Source organism: Balaenoptera musculus, chromosome 2 (genome assembly GCF_009873245.2).
Source record: "Balaenoptera musculus isolate JJ_BM4_2016_0621 chromosome 2, mBalMus1.pri.v3, whole genome shotgun sequence".
Classification (NCBI taxonomy): domain Eukaryota; kingdom Metazoa; phylum Chordata; class Mammalia; order Artiodactyla; family Balaenopteridae; genus Balaenoptera; species Balaenoptera musculus.
In genome coordinates, this window is record NC_045786.1 from 153,766,087 (window position 1) to 153,793,971 (window position 27,885).

Genomic DNA, 27,885 nt, shown 5'->3' on the forward strand with positions numbered 1-27,885 from the left:
GAACTCCTATTATGGGCTAATGGGCTGCAAAATGTTATGCTTTAAAATTAAGCCTTATCTCTGGTTAAAAGGAAGCAGGTAGCATCTTGAAAATGTGAATATAAGACAGTGATGCATTCAAAGTAACTTGAACATGCAAGGTCTGTTTTATGTATTTTACTTCCTCCTTCACTCTCTAACGTCTCCTTGAATAAAATTAAGCTCCTGGGAAAATTTTATCTTACACATCCAGTCTCACTTTTACACTGGTTATGCTAAGAGAGATAATTCCTAAACTGGAAAAGCAATCAGCAAGATACACTGTCACAGTGGGAACCTGGGCTGGTGTTTTGTATTGGCTTTCTCTGAATCTTCCTGAAAGGATTTCATCTTTTGCTTATGTGTGTTAATATACATTCCTTAAGGAAAAAAACTTCTAGATCTAAGGTTTTTTTCCCTTTCACAAAGACATTTAATAGGGAAAGAGACTCAATCCTGATTTAATTTAAAAGCAGATTAGCATAGCTTGCATAGACTTACCTGATGCAAAAGTGTTTCTCTGCTGCCTTCTGACTGATTCAATAACCTTCGAGATAGCTCCAATTCCTGTTCAAGCTAGAGTTTCAACAAAGAATAAGGAAAAATGTCCAATGGGGCAGAAGATAACTAAACTATTACAGGCTCAGTTTAAGAGGAGAAAAGTGAAAAAGTTTTCAGATTTTTACAGCTAACATAAAAGGAAAAATATTTTGCTATAAACATATATCAATGCTCCCATTAAAATAATGGTAATTAAATAACAAAAAGTGAACCAGACCAGACTGCAGGAGGTCTGGGCTCTAGTCAATTCCATCTCAATTATGACCCCCATTTAAATCTCTTTTCCTTAGGCCTCCTTTCTGTCACCTCTAAAATAAGGATTTTATATTAGATAATCTGAGATCCCTTCAGTTCTAAATCATTTTCATGTAAATTCTAAAGCAGTTTTTTCTTTAAATTACTACATGTAGTATCATATGAACTAAATTAGAATAAAAATTTCAGGGACCCAATGACTCAAAGTATATTTCATCCAACTGGTTATTTTTTATATTCTTAATATTCTTATATTCCTAATACTTCCAATATTACTAACATTTCTAAAAATTTTAATCAGAATAAGATATCTTAAATTTCCCTAATAATATTGCCATTAGATAAGTATGCACAGAAAATGTGCCAGTTAGGTGACTAAATACCCTACAAAGGCAATGTGCCTAGCTTACCTCAAGCTGAAAAATATAACAGGATGTGAAGGGGAGAAGAATATGCCACTCCAAAATATGCCTCTTTGGCACAAGTATTATTCTGAGCTGATGGCAATCAAAACCCAGCAGACTCAGGAGAAGCTTTTCACCTTCCCCTAAATTGCATTTAAAAATTTAAAAAGGAGGTCTGTAACAGAAAGAGAGCTGTTACCAAAGATAACTTTCTATATCTGAAAGACTTCTCTGCATGGCAGGGCAAACATTTGTTTACCATACATATACTCTTCTCATCTTCCTGTGAACTGTTCCTCCCCTTTGAAGCCCCAAGCCCCTATTCCTTGCCTTAGTTCAGGATGGTAGATAAGCCTCAACTGCCTGGCCGTCTTTGAGTCTCATATTTTTATGGGGCTCCCATACATACAAAATTAAACTTGTTTTTCTCCTGTTAATCTGTTTTATGTCAATTTAATTATTATACCAGCCAAAGAACCTAGAAGGGTAAAGGGAAAATTATTTTTCCTCCCCTACAGATGGGACACTTCTGTTAAAAATCCAGAGCTTACATATGCTGGACATGTTTGCACTTTGTAAGGGTAAGGTTGTTTTGTGAAATCACAAATTTATATTAAGATGTTATTAAGTGCTTTGATTTGTAATAGTTATCCTAAATTATCATTTCATTTGAACAAACTACTATCTATACATTAGTCTTTCAGAAATTGTACATGTGGAAGGTGTGACTATTAAGGAGTAGCATGAGGGAACACTGGTGATGGAACAGTTCCGTATTTTGACTATCGCGGCAATAAGATTGAGATTCATGAGATAAAACTGCACAGAAGTACACACACACAAACAAACACTCAACACACAAATGAGTACACACATAAAGCTGGTGAAATCTGCATAAGCTCTATGCATTGCAACAGTGTCAATTTCCCAGTTTTGATGTTGGATGGCAATTATAGAAAATGTTATCACTGAGAATAACTGGCCCATGGTATATTTGATTTTGCAACACCTTATGAATCTATTATTATTTCAAAATAATTTTTTCATCCAGTTATATGTTTTTTAAAAGTGTGCATGCAGCTCAGAAGATAACTATCACATATTTTTAAAAGTACAGTTGACCCTTGAGCAACATGGGTTTGAACTGCACAAGTCCACTTATACAAGGATTTTTTTCACTCGTAAATACTACAGTACTATAGGATTGAATTCACATATGTGAAACCATGGCTAGAGAGAAACTGCAAATACGGAGAGCTGACTACATGTTATACTCGGATTTTTGACTGCACAGAGGGTCAGGGCACCTAAGCCCCCATTGTTCAAGGGCCAACTGTAAATCAACTATAAAGGACATGTGGAAGCAGAGAATCCACACAAAATATTATCTGACCTGTTCTCTTGTTTCTATAAACAAATAAAAAGGGAAGAGGGGGGACGAGGCAAGATGGCGGAAGAGTAAGACGCGGAGATCACCTTCCTTCCCACAGATACAGTAGAAACACATCTACACGTGGAACTGCTCCTACAGAACACCCACTGAACTCTGGCAGAAGACCTCAGACCTCCCAAAAGGCAAGAAAATCCCCACGTACTTGGGTAGGGCAAAAGAAAAAAGAAATAACAGAGACAAAAGAATAGGGACGGGACCTGCACCAGTGGGAGGGAGCTGTGAAGGAGGAAAGGTTTCCACACACTAGGAAGCCCCTTCACGGGCGGAGATGGGGGGTGGCGGAGGGGGAAGCTTCGGAGCCACGGACGAGAGCACAGCCACAGGGGCGCGGAGGGCAAAGCGGAGAGATTCCCGCACGGAGGATCGGTGCTGAGTAGCACTCACCAGCCCGAGAGGCTTGTCTGCTCAGCCGCCGGGGTGGGCGGGGGCTGAGAGCTGAGGCTCGGGCTTCGGTGCTAGCCGGGAGGGAGTCCGGGAAAAAGTTTGCAGCTGCTGAAGAGGCAAGAGACTTTTTCTTGCCTCTTTGTTTCGTGGCGCGCAAGGAGAGGGGATTCAGAGCACCGCCTAAACGAGCTCCAGAGACGGGCGCGAGCCGCGGCTATCAGCGTGGATCCCACAGTAACAGGGGCGCAGAGGGAAAAACAGAGAGATTCCCGCACGGAGGCTCGCCGCCAAGCATCACTCACCAGCCCGAGAGGCTTGTCTGCTCAGCCGCCGGGGCGGGCGGGGGCTGGGAGCTTAGGCTCCGGCTTCCGTGCTAGCCGGGAGGGAGTCCGGGAAAAAGTCTGCAGCTGCCGAAGAGGCAAGAGACTTTTTCTTGCCTCTTTGTTTCGCGGCGCGCAAGGAGAGGGGATTCAGAGCGCCGCCTAAATGAACTCCAGAGGCGGGCGCAAGCCGCGGCTATCAGCGCAGATCCCAGAGACGGACAGGAGACGCTAGGGCTGCTGCTGCCGCCACCAAGAAGCCTGTGTGCGAGCACAGGTCACTCTCCACAGCGCCCCTCCCGGGAGCCGGTGCAGCCCGCCACTGCCAGGGTCCCGTGATCCAGGGACAACTTCCCCGGGAGAACGCACGGCGCGTCTCAGGCTGCTGCAACGTCACGCCGGCCTCTGCCGCCGCAGGCTCGCCCCGCCCCCTCCGTACCGCTCCCTCCCCGCGGCCTGGGTGAGCCAGAGCCCCCGAAGCAGCTGCTCCTTTAACCCCGTCCTGTCTGGGCGGGGTACAGACGCCCTCAGGCGACCTACATGCAGAGGCGGGTCCAAATCCAAAGCTGAACCCCGGGAGCTGTACGAACAAAGAAGAGAAAGGGAAATCTCTCCCAGCAGCTCAGAAGCAGCGGATTAAAGCTCCACAAACAACTTGATGTGCCTGCATCTGTTGAATACCTGAACAGACAACGAATCATCCCAAATTCAGAAGGTGGACTTTGGGAGCAGGATATATTAATTTTTCCCCTTTTCCTTTTTTTTTGAGTGTATATGTGTATGCTTCTGGGTGAGATTTTGTCTGTATAGCTTTGCTTTCACCATTAGCCCTAAGGTTAGGTCCGTCCGTTTTTTTTTGGGTTTTTTTTTCTTTTTTTACTTAAAAAAAATTTTTTTTCCTAATAAATGTTTTCTTAATAATTTTTTCCTTATTTCCTTTTTTTAGAAATTAAAAAAAATTTTTAATAAGTTTTTTCATATTTTTATTTTAAAAAATTAAAATTCTTTTCTTAATAAATTTTTTCTTAATTTTTTTCTTATTTTTTATTACAAAAATTAATAAATCTATTTTTAAAAATTAAAAAAAAATTTTTTCTTAATAAATTTATTCTTAATTTTTTTTTCTTATTTTTTATTATAATAGTTTTATTTTATTTTATTTTATCCTCTTTCTTTCTTTCTTTCTATTTTTTTCTCCCTTTTATTCTGAGCCGTGTGGAAGAAAGGCTCTTGGTGCTCCAGCCAGGCATCAGGGCTGTGCCTCTGAGGTGGGAGAGCCAACTTCAGAACACTGGTCCACAAGAGACCTTCCAGCTCCACGTAATACCAAATGGCGAAAATCTATCAGAGATCTCCATCTCAACATCAAGACCCAGCTTCATTCAACGACCAGCAAGCTACAGTGCTGGACACCCTATGCCAAACAACTAGCAAGACAGGAACACAGCCCCATCCATTAGCAGAGAGGCTGCCTAAAATCATAATAAGGCCACAAACACCCCAAAACACACCACCAGACGTGGACGTGCCCACCAGAAAGACAAGATCCAACCTCATCCACCAGAACACAGGCACTAGTCCCCTCCACCAGGAAGCCTACACAACCCACTGAACTAACCTTAGCCACTGGGGACAGATACCAAAAACAACGGGAACTACGAACCTGCAGCCTGTGAAAAGGAGACCCCAAACACAGTAAGATAAGCAAAATGAGAAGACAAAAAACCACACAGCAGGTGAAGGAGCAGGGTCAAAACACACCAGACCTAACAAATGAAGAGGAAATAGGCAGTCTACCTGAAAAAGAATTCAGAATAATGATAGTAAAGATGATCCAAAATCTTGGAAATAGAATAGACAAAATGCAAGAAACATTTAACAAGGAGGCAGAAGAGCTAAAAAGGAACCAAGCAACGACAAAAAACACAATAAATAAAATTAAAAATACTCTAGACGGGATCAATAGCAGAATAACTGAGGCAGAAGAACAGATAAGTGACCTGGAAGATAAAATAGTGGAAATAACTACTGCAGAGCAGAATAAAGAAAAAAGAATGAAAAGAACTGAGGACAGTCTCAGAGACCTCTGGGACAACATTAAACGCACCAACATTCGAATTATAGGGGTGCCAGAAGAAGAAGAGAAAAGGAAAGGGACTGAGAAAATATTTGAAGAGATTATAGTTGAAAACTTCCCTAATATGGGAAAGGAAACAGTTAATCAAGTCCTGGAAGCACAGAGAGTCCCATACAGGATAAATCCAAGGAGAAACACGCCAAGATACATATTAATCAAACTATCAAAAAATAAATATAAAGGAAACATATTAAAAGCAGCAAGGGAAAAACAACAACACACAAGGGAATCCCCATAAGGTTAACAGCTGATCTTTGAGCAGAAACTCTGCAAGCCAGAAGGGAGTGGCAGGATATACTTAAAGTGATGAAGGAGAAAAACCTACAACCAAGATTATTCTACCCAGCAAGGATCTCATTCAGATGTGATGGAGAAATTAAAACCTTTACAGACAAGCAAAAGCTGAGAGAGTTCAGCACCACCAAACCAGCTTTACAACAAATGCTAAAGGAACTTCTCTAGGCAAGAAACACAAGAGAAGGAAAACACCTACAATAACAAACCCAAAACATTTAAGAAAATGGGAATAGGAACATACATATCGATAATTACCTTAAATGTAAATGGATTAAATGCTCCCACGAAAAGACACAGACTGGCTGAATGGATACAAAAGCAAGACGCATATATATGCTGTCTACAAGAGATCCACTTCGGACCCAGAGACACATACAGACTGAAAGTGAGGGGATGGAACAAGATATTCTATGCAAATGGAAATCAAAAGAAAGCTGGAGTAGCAATTCTCATATCAGACAAAATAGACTTTAAAATAAAGACTATTACAAGAGACAAAGAAGGACACTATATAATGATCAAGGGATCGATCCAAGAGGAAGGTATAACAATTGTAAATATTTATCCACCCAACATAGGAGCACCTCAATACATAAGGCAAATACTAACAGCCATAAAAGGGGAAATCGACAGTAACACAATCATAGTAGGGGACTTTAACACCCCACTTTCACCAATGGACAGATCATCCAAAATGAAAATAAATAAGGAAACACAAGCTTTAAATGATACATTAAACAAGATGGACTTAATTGATATTTATAGGACATTCCACCCAAAAACAACAGAATACACATTTTTCTCAAGTGCTCATGGAACATTCTCCAGGATAGATCATATCTTGGGTCACAAATCAAGCCTTGGTAAATTTAAGAAAATGGAAATCGTATCAAGTATCTTTTCCAACCACAACGCTATGAGACTAGATATCAATTACAGAAAAAGATCTGTAAAAACTACAAACACATGGAGGCTACACAATACACTACTTAATAACGAAGTGATCACTGAAGAAATCAAAGGGGAAATCAAAAAATACCTAGAAACAAATGACAATGGAGACACGACGACCCAAAACCTATGGGATGCAGCAAAAGCAGTTCTAAGAGGGAAGTTTATAGCAATACAAGCCTACATCAAGAAACAGGAAACATCTCGAATAAACAACCTAACCTTGCACCTAAAGCAATTAGAGAAAGAAGAGCAAAAAAACCCCGAAGCTAGCAGAAGGAAAGAAATCATAAAGATCAGATCAGAAATAAATGAAAAAGAAATGAAGGAAACAATAGCAAAAATCAATGAAACTAAAAGCTGGTTCTTTGAGAAGATAAACAAAATTGATAAACCATTAGCCAGACTCATCAAGAGAAAAAGGGAGAAGACTCAAGTCAATAGAATTAGAAATGAAAAAGGAGAAGTAACCACTGACACTGCAGAAATACAAATGATCATGAGAGATTACTACAAGCAACTCTATGCCAATAAAATGGACAACCTGGAAGAAATGGACAGATTCTTAGAAATGCACAACCTGCCGAGACTGAACCAAGAAGAAATAGAAAATATGAACAGACCAATCACAAGCACTGAAATTGAAACTGTGATTAAAAACCTTCCAAAAAACAAAAGCCCAGGACCAGATGCCTTCACAGGTGAATTCTATCAAACATTTAGAGAAGAGCTAACACCTATCCTTCTCAAACTCTTCCAAAATATTGCAGAGGGAGGAACACTCCCCAACTTATTCTACAAGGCCACCATCACCCTGATACCAAAACCAGACAAAGATGTCACAAAGAAAGAAAACTACAGGCCAATATCACTGATGAACATAGATGCAAAAATCCTCAACAAACTACTAGCAAACAGAATCCAACAGCACATTAAAAGGATCATACACCATGATCAAGTGCCGTTTATCCCAGGAATGCAAGGATTCTTCAATATACGCAAATCAATCAACGTGATACATCATATTAACAAATTGAAGGAGAAAAACCATATGATCATCTCAATAGATGCAGAGAAAGCTTTCGACAAAATTCAACACCCATTTATGATAAAAGCCCTGCAGAAAGTAGGCATAGAGGGAACTTTCCTCAACATAATAAAGGCCATATATGACAAACCCACAGCCAACATTGTCCTCAATGGTGAAAAACTGAAACCAATTCCACTAAGATCAGGAACAAGACAAGGTTGCCCACTCTCACCACTATTATTCAACATAGTTTTGGAAGTGTTAGCCACAGGAATCAGAGAAGAAAAACAAATAAAGGGAATCCAAATCAGAAAAGAAGAAGTAAAGCTGTCACTGTTTGCAGATGACATGATACTATACATAGAGAATCCTAAAGATGCTACCAGAAAACTCCTAGAGCTAATCAATGAATTTGGTAAAGTAGCAGGATACAAAATTAATGCACAGAAATCTCTTGCATTCCTATACACTAATGACGAAAAATCTGAAAATGAAATTAAGAAAACACTCCCGTTTACCATTGCAACAAAAAGAATAAAATATCTAGGAATAAACCTACCTAAGGAGACAAAAGACCTGTATGCAGAAAATTATAGGACACTGATGAAAGAAATTAAAGATGATACAAATAGATGGAGAGATATACCATGTTCTTGGATTGGAAGAATCAACATTGTGAAAATGACTCTACTACCCAAAGCAATCTACAGATTCAATGCAATCCCTATCAAACTACCACTGGCATTTTTCACAGAACTAGAACAAAAAATTTCACAATTTGTATGGAGACACAAAAGACCCCGAATAGCCAAAGCAATCTTGAGAACGAAAAATGGAGCTGGAGGAATCAGGCTCCCTGACTTCAGACTATATTACAAAGCTACAGTAATCAAGACAGTTTGGTACTGGCACAAAAACAGAAATATAGATCAATGGAACAGGATAGAAAGCCCAGAGATAAACCCACGCACATATGGTCACCTTATCTTTGATAAAGGAGGCAAGCATATACAGTGGAGAAAAGACAGCCTCTTCAATAAGTGGTGCTGGGAAAATTGGACAGGTACCTGTAAAAGTATGAAATTAGAACACTCCCTGACACCATGCACAAAAATAAACTCAAAATGGATTAAAGACCTAAGTGTAAGGCCAGACACTATCAAGCTCTTAGAGGAAAACATAGGCAGAACACTCTATGACATACATCACAGCAAGATTCTTTTTGACCCAGCTCCCAGAGAAATGGAAATAAGAACACAAATAAACAAATGGGACCTAATGAAACTTGAAAGCTTTTGCACAGCAAAGGAAACCATAAACAAGACCAAAAGACAACCCTCAGAATGGGAGAAAATATTTGCAAATGAAGCAACTGACAAAGGATTAATCTCCAAGATTTACAAGCAGCTCATGCAGCTCAATAACAAAAAAACGAACAACCCAATCCAAAAATGGGCACAAGACCTAAATAGACATTTCTCCAAAGAAGATATACAGATGGCCTACAGACACATGAAAGAATGCTCAACATCCTTAATCATTAGAGAAATGCAAATCAAAACTACAATGAGGTATCATCTCACACCGGTCAGAATGGCCATCATCAAAAAATCTAGAAACAATAAATGCTGGAGAGGGTGTGGAGGAAAGGGAACACTCTTGCACTGTTGGTGGGAATGTAAATTGATACAGCCACTATGGAGAACAGTATGGAGGTTCCTTAAAAAACTACAAATAGAACTACCATACGACCCAGCAATCCCACTGCTGGGCATATACCCTGAGAAAACCATAGTTCAAAAAGAGTCATGTACCAAAATGTTCATTGCAGCTCTATTTACAATAGCCAGGACATGGAAGCAACCTAAATGTCCATCGACAGATGAATGGATAAAGAAGATGTGGCACATATATACAATGGAATATTACTCAGCCATAAAAAGAAATGAAATGGAGGTATTTGTAATGAGGTGGATGGAGTTAGAGTCTGTCATACAGAGTGAAGTAAGTCAGAAAGAGAAAAACAAATACAGTATGCTAACACATATATACGGAATCTAAGGAAAAAAAAAAAAAAAGGCCATGAAGAACCTAGTGGCAAGACGGGAATAAAGACACAGACCTACTAGAGAATGGACTTGAGGATATGGGGAGGGGGTGGGGTGAGATGTGACAGGGTAAGAGAGTGTCATGGACATATATACACTACCAAATGTAAAACAGATAGCTAGTGGGAAGCAGCCACATAGCACAGGGAGATCAGCTCGGTGCTTTGTGACCACCTAGAGGGGTGGGATAGGGAGGGTGGGAGGGAGGGAGATGCAAGAGGGAAGAGATATGGGAACATATGTATATGTATAACTGATTCACTTTGTTATAAAGCAGAAACTAACACACCATTGTAAAGCAATTATACTCCAATAAAGATGTTTAAAAAAAAAATCCTAGTTTGAAAATGGGTAGTTCACAAAAGAAATTAAACTGTCTATAAATATATGGAAAATGTTTGCACTATTAATGAAAAACTATTAGTAAAAGTGACCTATCATTTTTACTTTAAAAAAAAAAAGGGAAGAAATCACACTGAAGTCATCATCATTTCAAAATCTACCAGGGCCCATACTGGTCATGTTTCCTGGGTAATATCAGCATTTACAACTCCCAAAGAGCAAACTTGATGACCTGATGTACCTTGTTTACCACCGTAAAGGCAGCATGGACGCATCATGCAACTTTACATAGGTTGGTGAAATAAAATAAAGGAGGTAAGGGTAGATAGAAAAGGCAACACGGAGTAAAGAAAATTATATCACAAGCAAATTTTCACTTTATCATTCATTACCTTGGGCTTGGCCTTTAATCTACTCATTTGCAAATTGAAAAGAGTTGTTTGGCCTCTGAGTTACTTTCTAGCTCTAAAATGCTACGCTCTATAGCCTCACAGACATGAATTCATATCAAAGATACTTAATATTTAATGAGAATAGAGGATTTTTCGGAACTAGGCTGGTAACTGTTCCTATCTTCTATAACAAAAATGAGTAGATGCAAAATACTCAACCTTTAAACAACAGGTCTTTCCCAACCCTACAGTAAAGTCAACCTCTTTAAATGTTCTCCAGCAAGGAATGGTCAAGTTTAATTTGCCTCTAGAAAAGGAGAGCGGCCAGGAGACAAGGTAGCGAACTACCTGTGTATGTTTCCAAGAGCAAGCAGCAGAGAGTGGCAGAGCCCTCAAGCCAAGTGACTCCACATCAAAACATAAAGGCTTCACTGCACTCTAACAAATGACCTCAGGGACACTTTCCAAGGTACTCAATGAATATCACTGGCCCCAAACAGCATGACTCTTTAAAAGTTAATTTTCAAAGGGGAGACAGCAGAAGCAAGAATAACTACAATTCTGCACCCTGTGGAAGGAAAACCACATTCACAGAAAGATAGACAAGATGAAAAGGCAGAGGACTTTGTACCAGATGAAGGAACAAGATAAAACACCAGAAAAACAACTAAATGAAGTGGAAATAAGCAACCTTCCAGAACAAGAATTCAGAATAATGATAGTGAAGATGATCCAGGACCTCAGAAAAAGAATGGAGGCAAAGATCGAGAAGATGCAAGAAATGTTTAACAAAGACCTAGAAGAATTAAAGAACAATCAATCAGAGATGAACAACACAATAACTGAAATGAAAACTATAATAGAAGGAATCAATAGCAGAATAACTGAGGCAGAAGAACGGATAAGTGACCTGGAAGACAGAATGGTAGAATTCACTGTCGCGGAACAGAATAAAGAAAAACGAATGAAAAGAAATGCAGACAGCCTAAGAGACCTCTGGGACAACATTAAACGCAACAACATTCGCATTATAGGGGTCCCAGAAGGAGAAGAGAGAGAGAGAAAGGACCCGAGAAAATATTTGAAGAGATTATAGTTGAAAACTTCCCTAACATGGGAAAGCAAATAGCCACCCAAGTCCAGGAAGCGCAGAGAGTCCCAGGTAGGATAAATCCAAGGAGAAACACGCCGAGACACACAGTAATCAACTTGACAAAAATTAAAGACAAAGAAAAATTACTGAAAGCAACAAGGATAAAACGACAAATAACATACAAGGGAACTCCCATAATGTTAACAGCTGATTTCTCAGCAGAAACTCTACAAGCCAGAAGGGAGTGGCATGATATATTTACAGTGAAGAAAGGGAAGAACCTACAACCAAGATTACTCTACCTGGCAAGGATCTCATTCAGATTCGAGGGAGAAATCAAAAGCTTTACAGACAAGCAAAAGCTAAGAGAATTCAGCACCACCAAACCAGCTCTACAACCAATGCTAAAGGAACTTCTCTAAGTGGGAAACACAAGAGAAGAAAAGGACCTACAAAAACAAACCAATAACAATTAAGAAAATGGTAATAGGAACATACATATCGATAATTACCTTAACCGTGAATGGATTAAATGCTCCAACCAAAAGACACAGGCTCACTGAAAGGATACAAAAACAAGACCCATCTATATGCTGTCTACAGGAGACCCACTTCAGACCTAGGGACACATACAGATTGAAAGTGAGGGAATGGAAAAAGATGTTCCATGCACATGGAAATCAAAAGAAAGCTGGAGTAGCAATAATCGTATCAGATAAAATAGACTTTAAATAAAGAATGTAGCAAGAGACAAGGAAGGACACTACATAATGATCAAGGGATCAATCCAAGAAGAAGATATAACAATTATAAATATATATGCACCCAACATAGGAGCACCTCAATACATAAGGCAACTGCTAACAGCTCTAAAAGAGGAAATTGACAGTAACACAATAACAGTGGGGGACTTTAACACCTCACTCACACCAATGGACAGGTCATCCAGGCAGAAAATTAATAACGAAACAGAAGCTTTAAATGACACAATAGACCTGATAAATTTAATTGATATTTATAGGACATTCCATCCAAAAACAGCAGATTACACTTTCTTCTCAAGTGCACACAGAACATTCTCCAGGATAGATCACATCTTGGGTCACAAATCAAGCCTTGGTAAATTTAAGAAAACTGAAATCATATCAAACATCTTTTCCAACCACAACACTATGAGATTAGAAATCAATTACAGGGCTTCCCTGTTGGCGCAGTGGTTGAGAATCTGCCTGCCAATGCAGGGGACACGGGTTCGAGCCCTGGTCTGGGAAGATCCCACATGCCACGGAGCAACTAGGCCCGTGAGCCACAATTACTGAGCCTGCGCTTCTGGAGCCTGTGCTCCGCAACAAGAGAGGCCGCGATAGTGAGAGGCCCGCGCACTGCGATGAAGAGTGGCCCCCGCTTGCCGCAACTAGAGAAAGCCCTTGCACAGAAACGAAGACCCAACACAGCCATAAATAAAAAATAAATAAATAAAATAAAATAAATAAATTTAAAAAAAAAAAAAAAAAAAAAAAAAAAAAGAAATCAATTACAGGGGAAAAAACCATAAAAAACACAAACACATGGAGGCTAAACAATACGTTACTAAATAGCCAAGAGACCACTGAAGAAATCAAAGAGGAAATAGAAAAATACCTAGAGACAAATTACAATGAAAACATGACGATCCAAAACCTATGGGATGCAGCAAAAGCAGTTCTAAGAGGTAAGTTTATAGCTATACAAGCCTACCTCAAGACACAAGAAACATCTCAAATAAACAATCTAACCTTACACCTAAAGGAACTAGAGAAAGACAAACAAACAAAACCCAAAGTTAGTAGAAGGAAAGAACTCATAAAGATCAGAGCAGAAATAAATGAAATAGAAACAAAGAAAACAATAGCAAAGATCAATAAAACTAAAAGCTGGTTTTTTGCGAAGATAAACAAAATTGATAAACCTTTAGCCAGACTCATCAAGAAAAAGAGGGAGAGGACTCAAATCAATAAAATTAGCAATGAAAAAAGGAAAAGTTACAACAGACACCGCAGAAATACAAAGCATCCTAAGAGGCTACTACAAGCAACTCTATGCCAATAAAATGGACAACCTGGAAGAAATGGACAAATTCTTAGAAAGGTATAACCTTTCAAGACTGACCCAGGAAGAAACAGAAAATATGAACAGACCAATCACAAGTAATGAAATTGAAACTGTGACTAAAAATCTTCCACCAAACAAAAGTTCAGGACCTCATGGCTTCACAGGTGAATTCTATCAAACATTTGGAGAAGAGCTAACACCCATCCTTCTCAAACTCTTCCAAAAAATTTCAGAGGGAGGAACACTCCCAAACTCATTCTACGAGGCCATCACCACCCTGATACCAAAACCAGACAAAGATACTACAAAAAAAGAAAATTACAGACCAATATCACTGATGAATATAGATGCAAAAATCCTCAACAAAATACTAACAAACACATTGAAAGATCATACACCATAATCAAGTGGAATATATCCCAGGGATGCAAGGATTCTTCAATATACACAAATCAATCAATGTGATACACCATATTAACAAATTGAAGAATAAAAACCATACAATCATCTCAATAGATTCAGGAAAAGCTTTTGACAAAATTCAACACCCATTTATGATAAAAACTCTCCAGAAAGTGGGCATAGAGGGAACTTACCTCAACATAATAAAGGCCAAACACGACAAACCCATAGCAAACATCATTCTCAATGGTGAAAAACTGAAAGCACTCCCTCTAAGATCAGCAAAAAGACAACGATGTCCACTCTCACCACTATTATTTAACATAGTTTTGGAAGTCCTAGCCACGGCAATCAGAGAAGAAAAAGGAATACAAATCGGAAAAGAAGTAAAACTGTCACCGTTTGCAGATGACATGATACTATACATAGAGAGTCCTAAAGATGCCACCAGAAAACTACTAGAGCTAATCAATGAATTTGGTAAAGTTGCAGGATACAAAATTAATGCACAAAAATCTCTTGCCTTCCTATACACTAACAATGAAAGATCAGAAAGAGAAATTAAGGAAACACTCCCATTCACCATTGCAACAAAAAGAATAAAATACCTAGGAATAAACCTACCTAAGGAGGTAAAAGACCTGTACTCAGAAAACTATAAGACACTGATAAAAGAAATCGAAGATGACACAAACAGATGGAGAGATATACCATGTTCTTGGATTGGAAGAATCAATCTTGTGAAAATGACTATACTACCCAAAGCAATCTACAGTTTCAATGCAATCTCTATCAAAATTACCAGTGGCATTTTTTACAGAACTAGAACAAAAAATCTTAAAATTTGTTTGGAGACACAAAGGACCCCGAATAGCCAAAGCAGTCTTGAGGGAAAAAAAACGGAGCTGGAGGAGTCATACTCCCTGACTTCACTATACTACCAAGCTACAGTAATCAAGACAATATGGTACTGGCACAAAAACAGAAACATAGCTCAGTGGAACAGGACAGAAAGCCCAGAGATAAACCCACGCACCTATGGTCAACTAATCTATGACAAAGGAGGCAAGGATATACAATGGAGAAGACAGTCTCTTCAATAAGTGGGGCTGGGAAAACTGGACAGCTGCATGTAGAAGAATGAAATTAGAACATTCCCTAACACCATACACAAAAATAAACTCAAAATGGATTAAAGACCTAAATGTAAGACCAGACACTATAAAACTCTTAGAGGAAAACATAGGAAGAACACTCTCTGACATAAATCACAGCAAGATCTTTTTTGATCCACTTCCTAGAGTAATGGAAATAGAAACAAAAATAAACAAACGGGACCTAATGAAACTTAAAAGCTTTTGCAAAGCAAAGGAAACTACAAACAGGACAAAAAGACAACCCTCAGAATGGGAGAAAATATTTGCAAACAAATCAACGGACAAAGGATTAATCTCCAAAATATATAAACAGCTCATGCAGCTCAATATTAAAAAAACAAACAACCCAATCAAAAAATGGGCAGAAGACGTAAACAGACATTTCTCCAAAGAAGAAATACAGATGGCCAAGAAGCACATGAAAAGCTGCTCAACATCACTAATTATTAGAGAAATGCAAATCAAAACTACAATGAGGTATCACCTCACACCAGTTAGAATGGGCATCATAGAAAATCTACAAACAACAAATGCTGGAGAGGGTGTGGAGAAAAGGGGACCCTCTTGCACTGTTGGTGGGAATGTAAACTGATACAGCCACTATGGAGAACAGTATGGCGGTTTCTTAAAATTAACTAAAAATAGAATTACCGTATGACCCAGTAATCCCACTACTGGGCATATACCCAGAGAAAACCATAATTCAAAAAGACACATGCACCACAGTGTTCGTTGCAGCACTATTTACGATAGCCAGGTCATGGAAGCAACCTAAATGTCCATCTACAGACGAATGGATAAAGAAGATGTGGTACATATATACAATGGAATATTATTCAGCCATAAAAAGGAATGAAATTGGGTCATTTGTAGGGACGTGGTTGGATCTAGAGACTGTCATACAGAGTGAAGTAAGTCAGAAAGAGAAAAACAAATATCGTATATTAATGCATATATGTGGAACCTAGAAAAATGGTACAGATGAACCAGTTTGCAGGGCAGAAATTGAGACACAGATGTAGAGAACAAACGTATGGACACCAAGGGGGGAAAGTGGCAGGGGCGGTGGTGGTGGTGGGATGAATTGGGAGATTGAGATTGACATGTATACGCCAATATGTATTGAATAGATAAGTAATAAGAACCTGCTGTATAAAAAAATAAATTAAATAAAATTCAAAAATTCAAAAAAATGTTAATTTTCAAAATCTTACTTTACTCTTTTCAGTTTCACTTTGTCTTAGCTTATTTTTCATTACTCCCTCATTCTCCTCTGCTTTAGCTTCTTGTTTCTTCAATGCCTAGAAAGAAAGACATGGGAAAATCAGTATTATTCCTAAATACACATAAAACTGAAAGACATTACTAGGATCTATTAAGAAAAGGCTGAGGAAGATGATTATGAATTGTACAAAATATACACAGCAATTACAACCTGCTCATTCACTGAAGTCATCAGGTCACTTCATTGGGGGTCAAATATAAACTTCCCGATCTACCTAATCAAGTTCCACTTAGTTTCACTTTTTCCCATCTTTAGGAATTTTGTAACACATTTAGAGAGCTTAGACAGCTAACAGTTTTCTTGGAAACAAACAAATTTTACTGCCTGCCGAAATAATAGTATTTAAAAGTTATATTATCAGCTCAACAATTTTGACATAATACCTAAAACCAGCTCACTAGTTTTTCAAACTCTGAAAAAATATCAAGGTACAAACATGCTTGTTGCATCATTATTACATACATGACATTTTATCACAACATATAACTGGCTCTTCAACCATACTTTCATATAGAGCAAAGAAAAGCATTCTTTTCTACATTTTTCTCTCTTTAATAAATTGGAAAAAAAAGAACTTTAAGAAAATACAAATTTCAAAAGTTAACCACATAAGTGTTTGTTTTGGTTTGTTTCTATGTTAAAACAAAATTAAACTTAAGGAAAAACATTTATATTAAGAGCAATCTTTCATAACATCTAAAAGACATTCCATTTGTTTAAAAAAAATAATTCGACACTTAGCATTTAGATTTAAAAAGGTGTATGTGTAGAGGCCATCCAAATTGAGAAAAGCCAAATTTCCACAAGTCTTTTCCAACAAGTTCTATGATGCTCAATAGAAAAACTATTTTTAGGCAAACAGCAAAACATGTTAAAACTGTTTTGATGCAAGTATAATCAATCATATTCCAATTTCATTAACTCACATATCCAACATGTATCTCCAAAGTGCATATATATGCATATATAAAATAACAATGTCCCCCCTACCCATGAGATTACAGCCCCCTCTGCATGGCTCCTGCTCTCACTAATAAAAAACAATTGAGTAAAAAAGCAGAGAGACACCATCAAAATAAAAAATAATTTTGGTTTGAGTATAAATAATACATCAACACTTTTATAGTGTTTACTATGTCCGGGCATTCTTCTTCTTCTTACATATATTAAATAAACACATTACATATATTGAATATATACATTTAATCTTTATGATGGTTCCATGAGTTATTATTAAGTCCATTTTATTAAGAGGGAAGTTGGGGCTACAAGGAGTTGAATAACTTGCCCAAGGTCATTCACCAAGCTCGTGACAGAGACAGGACATAGACTCAGGCTGTGTGCCTCTTAACCATTGAATGGCACTGCCTCCCCACGTTGAAACAATAATATCAAGCTTACAGGGTGGATATGAAGACTAAATAATTTTATACTTGTAAAGCAATAAAATATACAATAAAAGGCAACTATTACGATTACTAAATTGTTAACAATTGATAAAGTATTACAAATCATAATGCTTTTCAGGTAGCTATCAAATGATTTTGATGTTTATTATTTGTTCTTTACTGTAGCCTAAGTGGAATTTGTAATAATATTTACTCAGGTATGTATAATCTATTCAGTTTTGGCTGGTGGGATGTGTTTATAAATTTTTCCTGAACAAAATTATCCTAGAAACTTGAAAATTATTGTTGGCATCTTCATTTTTTCCACGCTTCCTTGGTCTAACTCCACCTAACATGTGTGTGTATGTGTTTCCGTGAGAGAGAAAGAGAGGGAGAGGAAGAGGGAGAGGGAAGGAGGGAGAAATTATTTTAAAAAAGATACGAATTGTTGCTATATTTTTCATCAATTCATTTTACAATATTTGAACTATCTTATTCCTCAACATCATCATTCAACCTAGCCCCGTCACCTGTTTTTCTTTAATGAGTTAAACTTAACTGGCTATCTTTTCAATATTTTTTTTTCCAGTTATGTCACACACCTTTTATTGCCAAGTATATTTTTCATATCAAATATATATTTGCAGGTTCTCTAAAACTTAATCTAGTGCTAGTCTAGTGGTAAGTTACTGTAGAAAGCATGCTGCTGTTTTTTTAACAAACAAAATACTATTTTTTTCAAGGTTCGTGGATTCAGTCAATATTTTTCATTGAACTAAAAACCAGCCTGGGTTTTTCCACAGAGAGGAGATTATGAGGAAGACTTCCTCAGGCAGTTGATAAGTTTCATCAAACTGTAAATAGTCAGCCTCCCATTCTGGATTCACACTCCTGAGCAGAAGCCACTCCAAGTGAGTATGCAGTGAAGGCTCACCCAAACCCGGTGACATCACCTGAGGCCATAAGCAACTTCAAACAAGATGGGCTTGTCCCAAATACAAGAGCCATTCACTTCCAAAGCCAAATTCAAATCTACCTTGGAAGACTCTGCAACCTTCAAACAGTAGCTGCTAAGATCCTCCCAGTGTGATTCTGTACATCTCTTCATGTTCCAAGTTGTTTCCACCTGTGTCCTCTGCTTACTGAGGTACGAGAAACAGAAGGAGTCACCTGCTAAGCTTTTAAAACTTGACTTAACTGCATGCTGCAACTCTAAGAGTTTAACTTACTAAGAATTTAAACCCCAAAAATTCTCCAGTGAAGAAATTTTTCCATTTTACTAACTGGAATTAATCCATTTCTGTCCCTTCCTCATGAGTTCCAAAACTACATTTTAAAAATCCCATTACATCTTACGTCAAAAAAAAAAAAGAAAGACATATTAACATTTCCCAAGTGTTTACATACTTTATTTTGATTAAGTCTATTAAAATGTGCTTAATTCATTTATATGCTTATTTTACTTAGATAGACATTCAAATAATCGTTGTTTATCTAGAGGTTTACATTTCCAAAGAGTAATATAAAAAGATTTGGTGTCACTAAGGTGTAAGCTTCAGAAGGCCAGGGACCTCATCTGTCATGATCATATTTTAACTCTAACACAATACTTGGCACATTTTAGGTGGTAAACATATGTTATCGAATGGATGAATAAATAGCCCTTTATAATTCCTGAATAACACTTCACTTTGCAATTGGCCAATTCTGTTCATCACATACATGAAAGTTTTCCAGATTTCTCCCATCTTCTTAACCACCATATTTTCTCAAGCACCAAGCTGTCTTTCTTTCTGTAAAAACAATTATTATGGTGTAGTGATGTTGGAAAATAAATATTTACTTGGGGGTTTAAGTCAAAGAGTTAAAAACCGTTTCCTGTTTTCACACGTCATCATTTTAGTCTTTTCCTTAGGAAAAAATCCTCTGAATAGGTTTAAGTTTTTTTTATTTTTTAAATAATTCAGATTTACAGAACAGTTCTAAAGACAGCTCAGAGTTCCCATATACTTTTCACCCAGCTTCCCCTAAAAGTAACATCTTCCATAACCATGGTAAGTTTAATGAAACTAAGATGCTAACACTGTTACAAAACCAAAAGCTACAGACTTTACTTAACTATCAAATGTTCTTTTTTGTTCCAAGGTACTTCAGGGCAGCTTGTCTCTTTAGTCTCCTCCAATCTGGGAAAGTTTCTCAATCTTTCCTTGCTTTTATGATTTCAACATTTTCGAAAATACTTCAGGTAACTTCAAGTCAGGTATTTTGTAGACTGTCCCTCGATTTGGGTTTTTCTGATGTCTTCTCATGATTAGACAAAGCTCATAAATTTGGGAACAGAATACCACAGAGGTAAGTACCGTTCTCAGTGCATCACACTGGAGGGTACGTGATATCAACATGACTCAGGACTAGTGATGCTAACCTTGATGGCTTGATTACGGTAGGGTGGTGTCTGCCAAATCTCCCTGCCATAAAGTTAGTACTCTTTCCTTTCCAGACTCTGTTAGAAGCAAGTCATTAAGTCCAGCCCACACTCAAAGGGAGAAGAATTAAGTTCTACCTCTCAGAGGGAGAATATCAAAGAATATGTGGAACTATGTTAAAATCACTAAAGTAATGAACAAATATTTTGGTAGATAATTTGAGGCTATGCAAGTATCCTTAAAGTTTTACCCACCAATTTTAGCTCAAAATCAGACCAACTATAACTTTATCAGTACTTTTTTGGCCTACAAACTTTCCCCCCATCAAACCTTATGCCTAATGCAACCCATATTCCTAGTAAGTTAACTCATAGGCCAGTGCTCACCACTAAGTAGAACGCTGAACCCCTTCGCATTCACCTCCGATAAGCTACTTACACCAAAACATTAATGAGTGATGCAGAATTTACATAAGACCGTATCGGTGAATGGAGTACACTCATCAAGTCTCTATATAATCCTAACTCTCCTGGGCTACTCCACTAAGCAGGAATTCTCCTTCTCCCCTGTTCCCCTACATCTTCTTCAGCTTCATTGTTTAGTTTCTTTGCAGCTTCTGGACCTTCCCAACAGGCTTCTAAATCTCCCTCCCCGAGTTACGCCGAGCAGTGTGTCTCTATTCCAGTTCTCAATTTTGAACGCCGACACTGATTACCATGCCCAATACCCCACTTTCCTCACCACACAAAGAAAAGACCTGTTACCAGGATCCATTCCCTTTAAAGGGCAGTTGAGAATAATTATTTCATTCTCACACTAATAGATATTTAATCTTCATTTCTTATAATTAGTATAAATATTGGTAATTTTACTTGATGTGAAAGGAATAAAAATCGACAAGCTGAACTTTAATCAAACTGTGTTTTCTAGTACATGGAATTATGCCCTATAAAACATAGTTCTTCTGAAAGTCAACTATTTTTTTTTTTAATTTGAATTTCCATGTATGGAGCTGTTGAATAAAAGAACCTCTAATTCTCTTGGATATCTAAGATTTGCGATAAAACTTCCTTTCCTCTGAACTTTCCACCTTGTACATCTGACCAGTTATTTATAATATCACTTTTCCAAAATAATATATGCTTCTACTGTAGCTAATACTCTAAGGATATGTAAGTCTTGGAAAAGTGAGGCAATGAGAACTTAAATTCTATTGTTTTCAGCAGAGGAACAAAAGTGGGGTACTGAGGAGCAACCCAAAGCAAATTACTATATTTCCACCTTATCATTTAGAAAAGTCATAAACTTTAACAACCTATAACACACCTATTAACTTTAAACCTAGCTATACAACATAAGCCAGTAAACAAATAACACACAAGCAGTATTCTAGCCCAGAACACTGAACCTATTTTCTATATTATCTAGTTTAACATGAAAAACAAAGAAAGAAAATCTAACTCTTAAGACCTAGTAAATATAATGCACTTTAAATTTCAGAAACACTGATAACAGCCAATGAGAAATAGTTTTAAAATTAACTAAATCAAAATTACAAGTCATTTCTTCAAACCTTAATAACAAACTTTAACTCATTTACTACCTTTTTTAAGTGTGTAAGGCTGCACTGGATTTCTTTTCCATTTGACTTAGATCAAGCAATTTAGAATTATATTAAAACTGACCCAGTAAAAGCAGCTATAAAAAGAGGAAAAAAAATCACATGCCAATGAATTTCTATTACTATGTTATTTTGCCCTTTAAAGCTTGTTTTTTTCTTAAAAGCAGTTTAGCTATAAAGCTATCATGTGCCCTGCTCCTGGATTCAGATTGTCTTTTACACATTTAAGATCACAGCAACAACACTGAGCCTTAACAGAGGGTCCCTGGAGCACATGTAAATTTCTAATAACAACAATTTTTCTTCTTTTCCTTAAGTGTGGCCTATTTCCATTAAAAGACTAACATATTGAGTATTGTACTACTGCAGTTCTTTAGAGGTAGATGATTCGGAAATTCTCACAAACATAATCAAGAAAAATACAGCCTTTCCTTTTAAAGAGTAGGGGAGAGGAGAAAAGAAAATGTTTGTAGACCTCTCATCTGACCATAAAAACTCCCACAACTTTGACAATAGGCATGTTTATCAAGAGGCTCTAAAAATAACACACTCAAAAATGTAGAACAAATAGGGAATTAAGGCCCTTTGTCTACTTTAAATGGACCAGCAAGCTTGGGTAAGAATGATGGAGCTGGAATGAAATAAAAGTCACATGTTAACACCCACACAGGCCACTGAAATTTCCAAAACAACAAAAAAATTATGAACATAAGCTATCCTGTCTTATCCTAATCACTCAGCAGCACTACAATTGCATGCCTTTGGTCACAAGGGCAAGAATATGTAGATGATTCCACTGGTAAACCAACAGGACTATAGAAAAACAAGTCTGTGCTCATACTGAACAATAGGTCTGTAATATTATATTAAGGTACAAACTTTTAAGTCATATCTTTTTCCCAGTAACAATAAAGAATGAAAAAGTCATGCTACTGAGAATTATAAAATAGTTGCTCTTAATATATATATATGTATATACATATATATTTTTTTTAAAGACTGTTTTTTAGAGCAATTTTAAGTTCACAGCAAAATTGAGAGGAGGTACAGACAGTTCCCATATATACTCAGCCCACACACATGCATAACCTCCCCCATTATCAACATCCTCCAACAAAACCTCCACCTTTGTTACAAGTGATGAACCTAAATTGATGCATCATAATCACCCAAAGTCCATGGTTTACACAGGGTTCACTCTTGCTGTTGAACATTCTATGGGTTTGGGCAAATGTGTAATGACATGTATCCATCATTATAGTATCATACAGAGTATTTTCACTGTCCTAAAAATCCTCTGCGCTCACCTATTCACCTCTCCCCTTCCTACCCCATCTCCTGGTAACCAATGATGTTTTTACTATCTCCATATTTTTTTTTCCAGAATGTCATGCAGTCGAAATCCTACAGTATGTGATCTTCTCAATTAGCTTCTTTCACTTAGTAATATGCCTTTAAGCTTCCTCTATGTCTTTTCATGACTTCACAGTCATCTATTTTATAATCATTCTTCATGTAGGTACAAAATAAAAATCAGCAAATATTTTAAGCTTCACAATATAGTGATATTCTGATCCAATTAGACCACATTAGCTATAAATTGAAGTTATAAGTTGTCTATGTTTATGTATTTTAAAAAAATTAAACAGACTTAAGGACATGTTATATTTCAAATCAAGGAAAAACATTACTAAGTACTCAGTATGTATAAAACACTGTAATTGGAACCTGACTTAACTGGAATTTTTTTTAAGTATAAAAATCTGGTGTCCATTTCCAAATTCTCTTCTGTAAACCTAATCACAGCTCCAAACCAAACATCAATAGAAAAATACGTATTTGAAAAGGAATATATACGTATAATACAGCAGGATTTTATTGCTCATAACTAGTACTACTCATTTAAATTAACATAGATTTTATTTCTGTCAAGTTCTGTGAATTTCTAAATTTTGTTTTTTCCTAAATCAAGTTAGAGATTCCTCCCACATGAAAACTAGCTAAAGTCATGGAAAATTTTAGCCTTTAAGTTCATCCAGTTGGGGATTATCTGTGCCAACAAAAACCAAAACAAAACAAAACAAAAAATTAAGTTTCTTTTCAAGGCAGAAAACAATACATTCATATTCTAAATCCTTGAACCAATATCTCAAAAATAGCTAGGTGATTGTTATTTAAATTATTCAAAGAAATTTATTTTTCAGGCATAACCAAGGAACAAAAATTCCATACCAACATCTACGATTTTAAAACACTTTAATAAGTGAAAGTAGAACTGCATGACAGAAGTCCAAAGAGATCCAATATTGATCATCATCATTATGACCCCATACAGATTTTGGGGATATCAAAGGGAGAGATTCTAAAGACTTGCTGCCAGCTGAACTATGTGTATTTTCCAGATGGAAGTGGTAAGCACATAGTGAGTAGAGTCACAAGTTGCAACCATCCTTATTTTGCAAGGGTAGAGTAATATCAGGTATCATGTGGTTAAGTAAGATTTATCAGTAGTTAAGTACATTGGTATTACTTCTGATGGTAAGTGTAATCCTAAATAATGTTCTTTAAAGATACCTGAGGTTTGAAACATAAAACTCAAAGCTTCTCTTTGAGAATGGCCTAGATGTCTTTTTCTTTCTTTTTTTTTTTTCTCCTCCTTCTTATAGGTGATTATTATTTCAGGAATCCAAAAAGCTTTATAGGAATTATTGTGGTAGAACAGATGAGCACATACTACTGACCTATTTTCCCTGATAAATAAATAAACTCATTGGTTCCACTACGTCCATATTTATGGAGTCTGTGACTGGTTAGGGCACCCTGTGCCAATGAAGCCAACCAAGGCCATGGGTTCAATCACCATGAGAACCAATTCCCTTTGCTCTCTTCCATGGCCATAGCCTTTACCCTAAACCTTAGCCAAAGGCCACATGGAAGACTAAGCAGGCCAGAGACCATGGATGAATCAGCGAAAATCCATTACCATGACTATAAAAATAACTCAAAAGTAAAACCCTTATTGACTAGCGTCAGGATTTCGTTCTTCAAACGTTATTAAATTTGCCAATCTGCAAAACAAAACCTTAATTATTGCCTACAAAGTTGGTATGCTGAAAAGACATATAAGTCCTTTGACTTCTTTAATTCAAAAGCAACAAGGTAATGAGTATTATTCTCCTAAATGCCACTGCTTTTACTGGAATGGATTGTATTTTTTATGCAATCTTTTACTTAATAAAAATCTTGCAAGTAAAGTTAAATGTGAGCCCAACAAGTACACTTTCCAGGATTTCCTTCAAAACCAAAAAGCAACCACTCTTAGTGGAGGGTCTGTTTTTATCTGAGTAGTTTCCTCTCAAAAAAGAGACTCATAGTTTTATTAGAAATCCCAGAGCAATATGATACTTCATTTGACTTTCTAAATGCAGGACCACGGAGTTAGAATTGTTGACAAACAGAAGATCATAAATAATTATGGAAATTTAATTTAGAATTTCTCAAGTTTTATATGTATTTGAGCAGAATATCCTGTAAATATACAACATCTTTCATTGTTCAGAGTTAGAGGGTATTATTTTACGCCTTTGGATTTTGGGGAGAGGGGGTTGTTTCTTTGCTTTTTTCTAATCAAAATAAACAGTACCAAATCTATGAATAAGCCTATTTGTAGCAAAGTCATCTTTGTTTGCACAATATTACTATGCACTCAGTAGTTACCCAATAAATATTAATTGATAATGATGGAAGTAGGGCTTTATAAACAGATGGTCTAGGATAAATTTGCTGAAAACATAGATAGAAACATTCCACTCTTCAAGAAAAGCATAAAGTAGAAATTAAACAAGTCCTGCACTCAGAAAATCTCAGTCTATTGTCAGACAGCTGTTCAGTCGACAAGAGCACAAACATTTTTCATCATCATCATAGCATTAACAGAATTAAATGTCTATTTGCATACAGTCCCTACACAAAAGGGACTCACACAGACTCATGCTAGCCTTATTTGTTATAATTTACAATGACAATATTGGCAAGAAAAATATGCACACATAGGAAAAGAAATGTGATTAAACAATACTTTGAGATCTAATCATATGTAGTATGAACATAAAATGTGTCAGATTTAAATGCAACTCACAGAAGCAATGTGAGTATTTATCTATAATGTAAATCTCAACTATTTCCAATGAGAATTAGAGATGCTTTATAAGAACTCCTATGCATGTGCTTAAAGAACAGGTGAAACAAAAAATGAGTCAAGAGACCATAAATGGCCCTAATAGAATAAGTAGTAACTCTTCGAGAACCGAGAGAGCTAATAATCAGGAAAAAAAAAAAAAAAGAGAGACAAAAATTGTATAAGGACTAACTTCAATGAGGGTAGGACCAAGGAAACTACAAGCAAAGTGATCAACCCAGAAGGACACCCTGAAAACGCACACTATTCGAAAACACTTGAATAATAAGAAAATGTAAGTTAGTATACTATGGGAGAATTTTGGAGAAAGCTGAAATGGGGAGGTGAAAGAGGATAGAAAGTACATTACAAGCATGTAATAATTAAAAGCCTTAGGTAATTTTTTTAATAAAGTAAAAAGCCTAACAAGACATGACATGAGTGTTAATTATATAGAAATGAGATTATAAGAATTTCAGGACAACTTACATACACACATCATCTCACAGAACTGCACCCTTCAAAGGAATCCAAAGGCCTGACCAGCAGGCTAACAGTTGACATGTTACCTCTTCTCTGATGTGGAATACATTTCTAAATGTTCAGCTTTTGTTTTATCAATATTAAACAGTAGGCCCCTGAAAAACAGTATCAAAATGGAACATTCTTTAATCCAGCTAGCTATTACTCTCAATATTTCCCAATACGAAAAAGATAACATGGCTTGTGGAGACTTGTCCTTAATATCCACAAACCATGCAGGAAGTTTGCTCTGCGAATGGAAATTCAAGTGCTGGATGAGTACAAGGTTGAAAGAGACAACATCTAAGATCTCTTCCAACTTCTTTAAGAAGTTCAGGGAAAAAATACTTTCCACACAAAGAATAGTGTTTTGGTGTCATCTAAATGATCAAAGCCTAATAAAATAGACTTTATGTTAAATAAGTGGGTGGGCATGTGAGGCAAGGGGGGGAATCAAGGAAAAGACTAAGGAAGAAGACTAAAGAACACGATATGTCTGAGACTTGTGCATTTCCAGCTGTGATAAATAGTGTTCAACCAGCTGTGAAAGACAAATCCCCTAATATCCAGTCATTTTTTTCCATCTACTTCCTTTCTTTCAGCAATGTTGACATTAATAGATTTTTCACAACCTTACAGAAAAAAAGTATTTACTCTAACCTTGCAAAGAAAAAAATAATCCACAGGTAACAAACATAAAAGAGAGAAGAAAATAATTAGCATGGCATAAAATAAGACATAGAGCTATGTTGTGAATCAAAAGTATAGTGGGTCAGAATTTAAATTAGTATCTCAGCCACAGATTGGTAAGTGCTTATCAAGTAGCAATAAGCCACGGGGTAGAATCACATTCATAAAAGAACTGCCTAAAATGATTTGAAAATGCACAATCTCTTTCACCCAAATTTTCCAAAGGGCAGAGAAGGGGTAACTATTTCCTGTACGGGCTAGTCTAGAGTCTATGCAAAGCTGAAATAACACACTTATTGAATTACAATGACTGTTAACATTTCTATTTTCCCAACTAAACTGGGAGCCCTAAAGAGCAATACATCATTTTAAGTATTTTTA

At 36.9% G+C, this 27,885-nt stretch overlaps 1 protein-coding gene across 2 annotated transcripts in view; it reads right to left on the reverse strand.

Moving 5' to 3' along the window:
- Positions 1 to 27,885, reverse strand: part of CEP128 (centrosomal protein 128) — a 435,146-nt gene that overhangs the window by 312,352 nt on the left and 94,909 nt on the right. For both annotated transcript variants that reach the window (XM_036844970.1, XM_036844969.1), the window contains 2 exons: positions 16,610 to 16,696; positions 520 to 594 (listed from right to left, as the gene is read on the reverse strand). In XM_036844970.1, the coding sequence (XP_036700865.1) occupies positions 520 to 594; positions 16,610 to 16,696 (162 nt within the window). The remainder of the gene's footprint in view (positions 1 to 519; positions 595 to 16,609; positions 16,697 to 27,885) is intronic.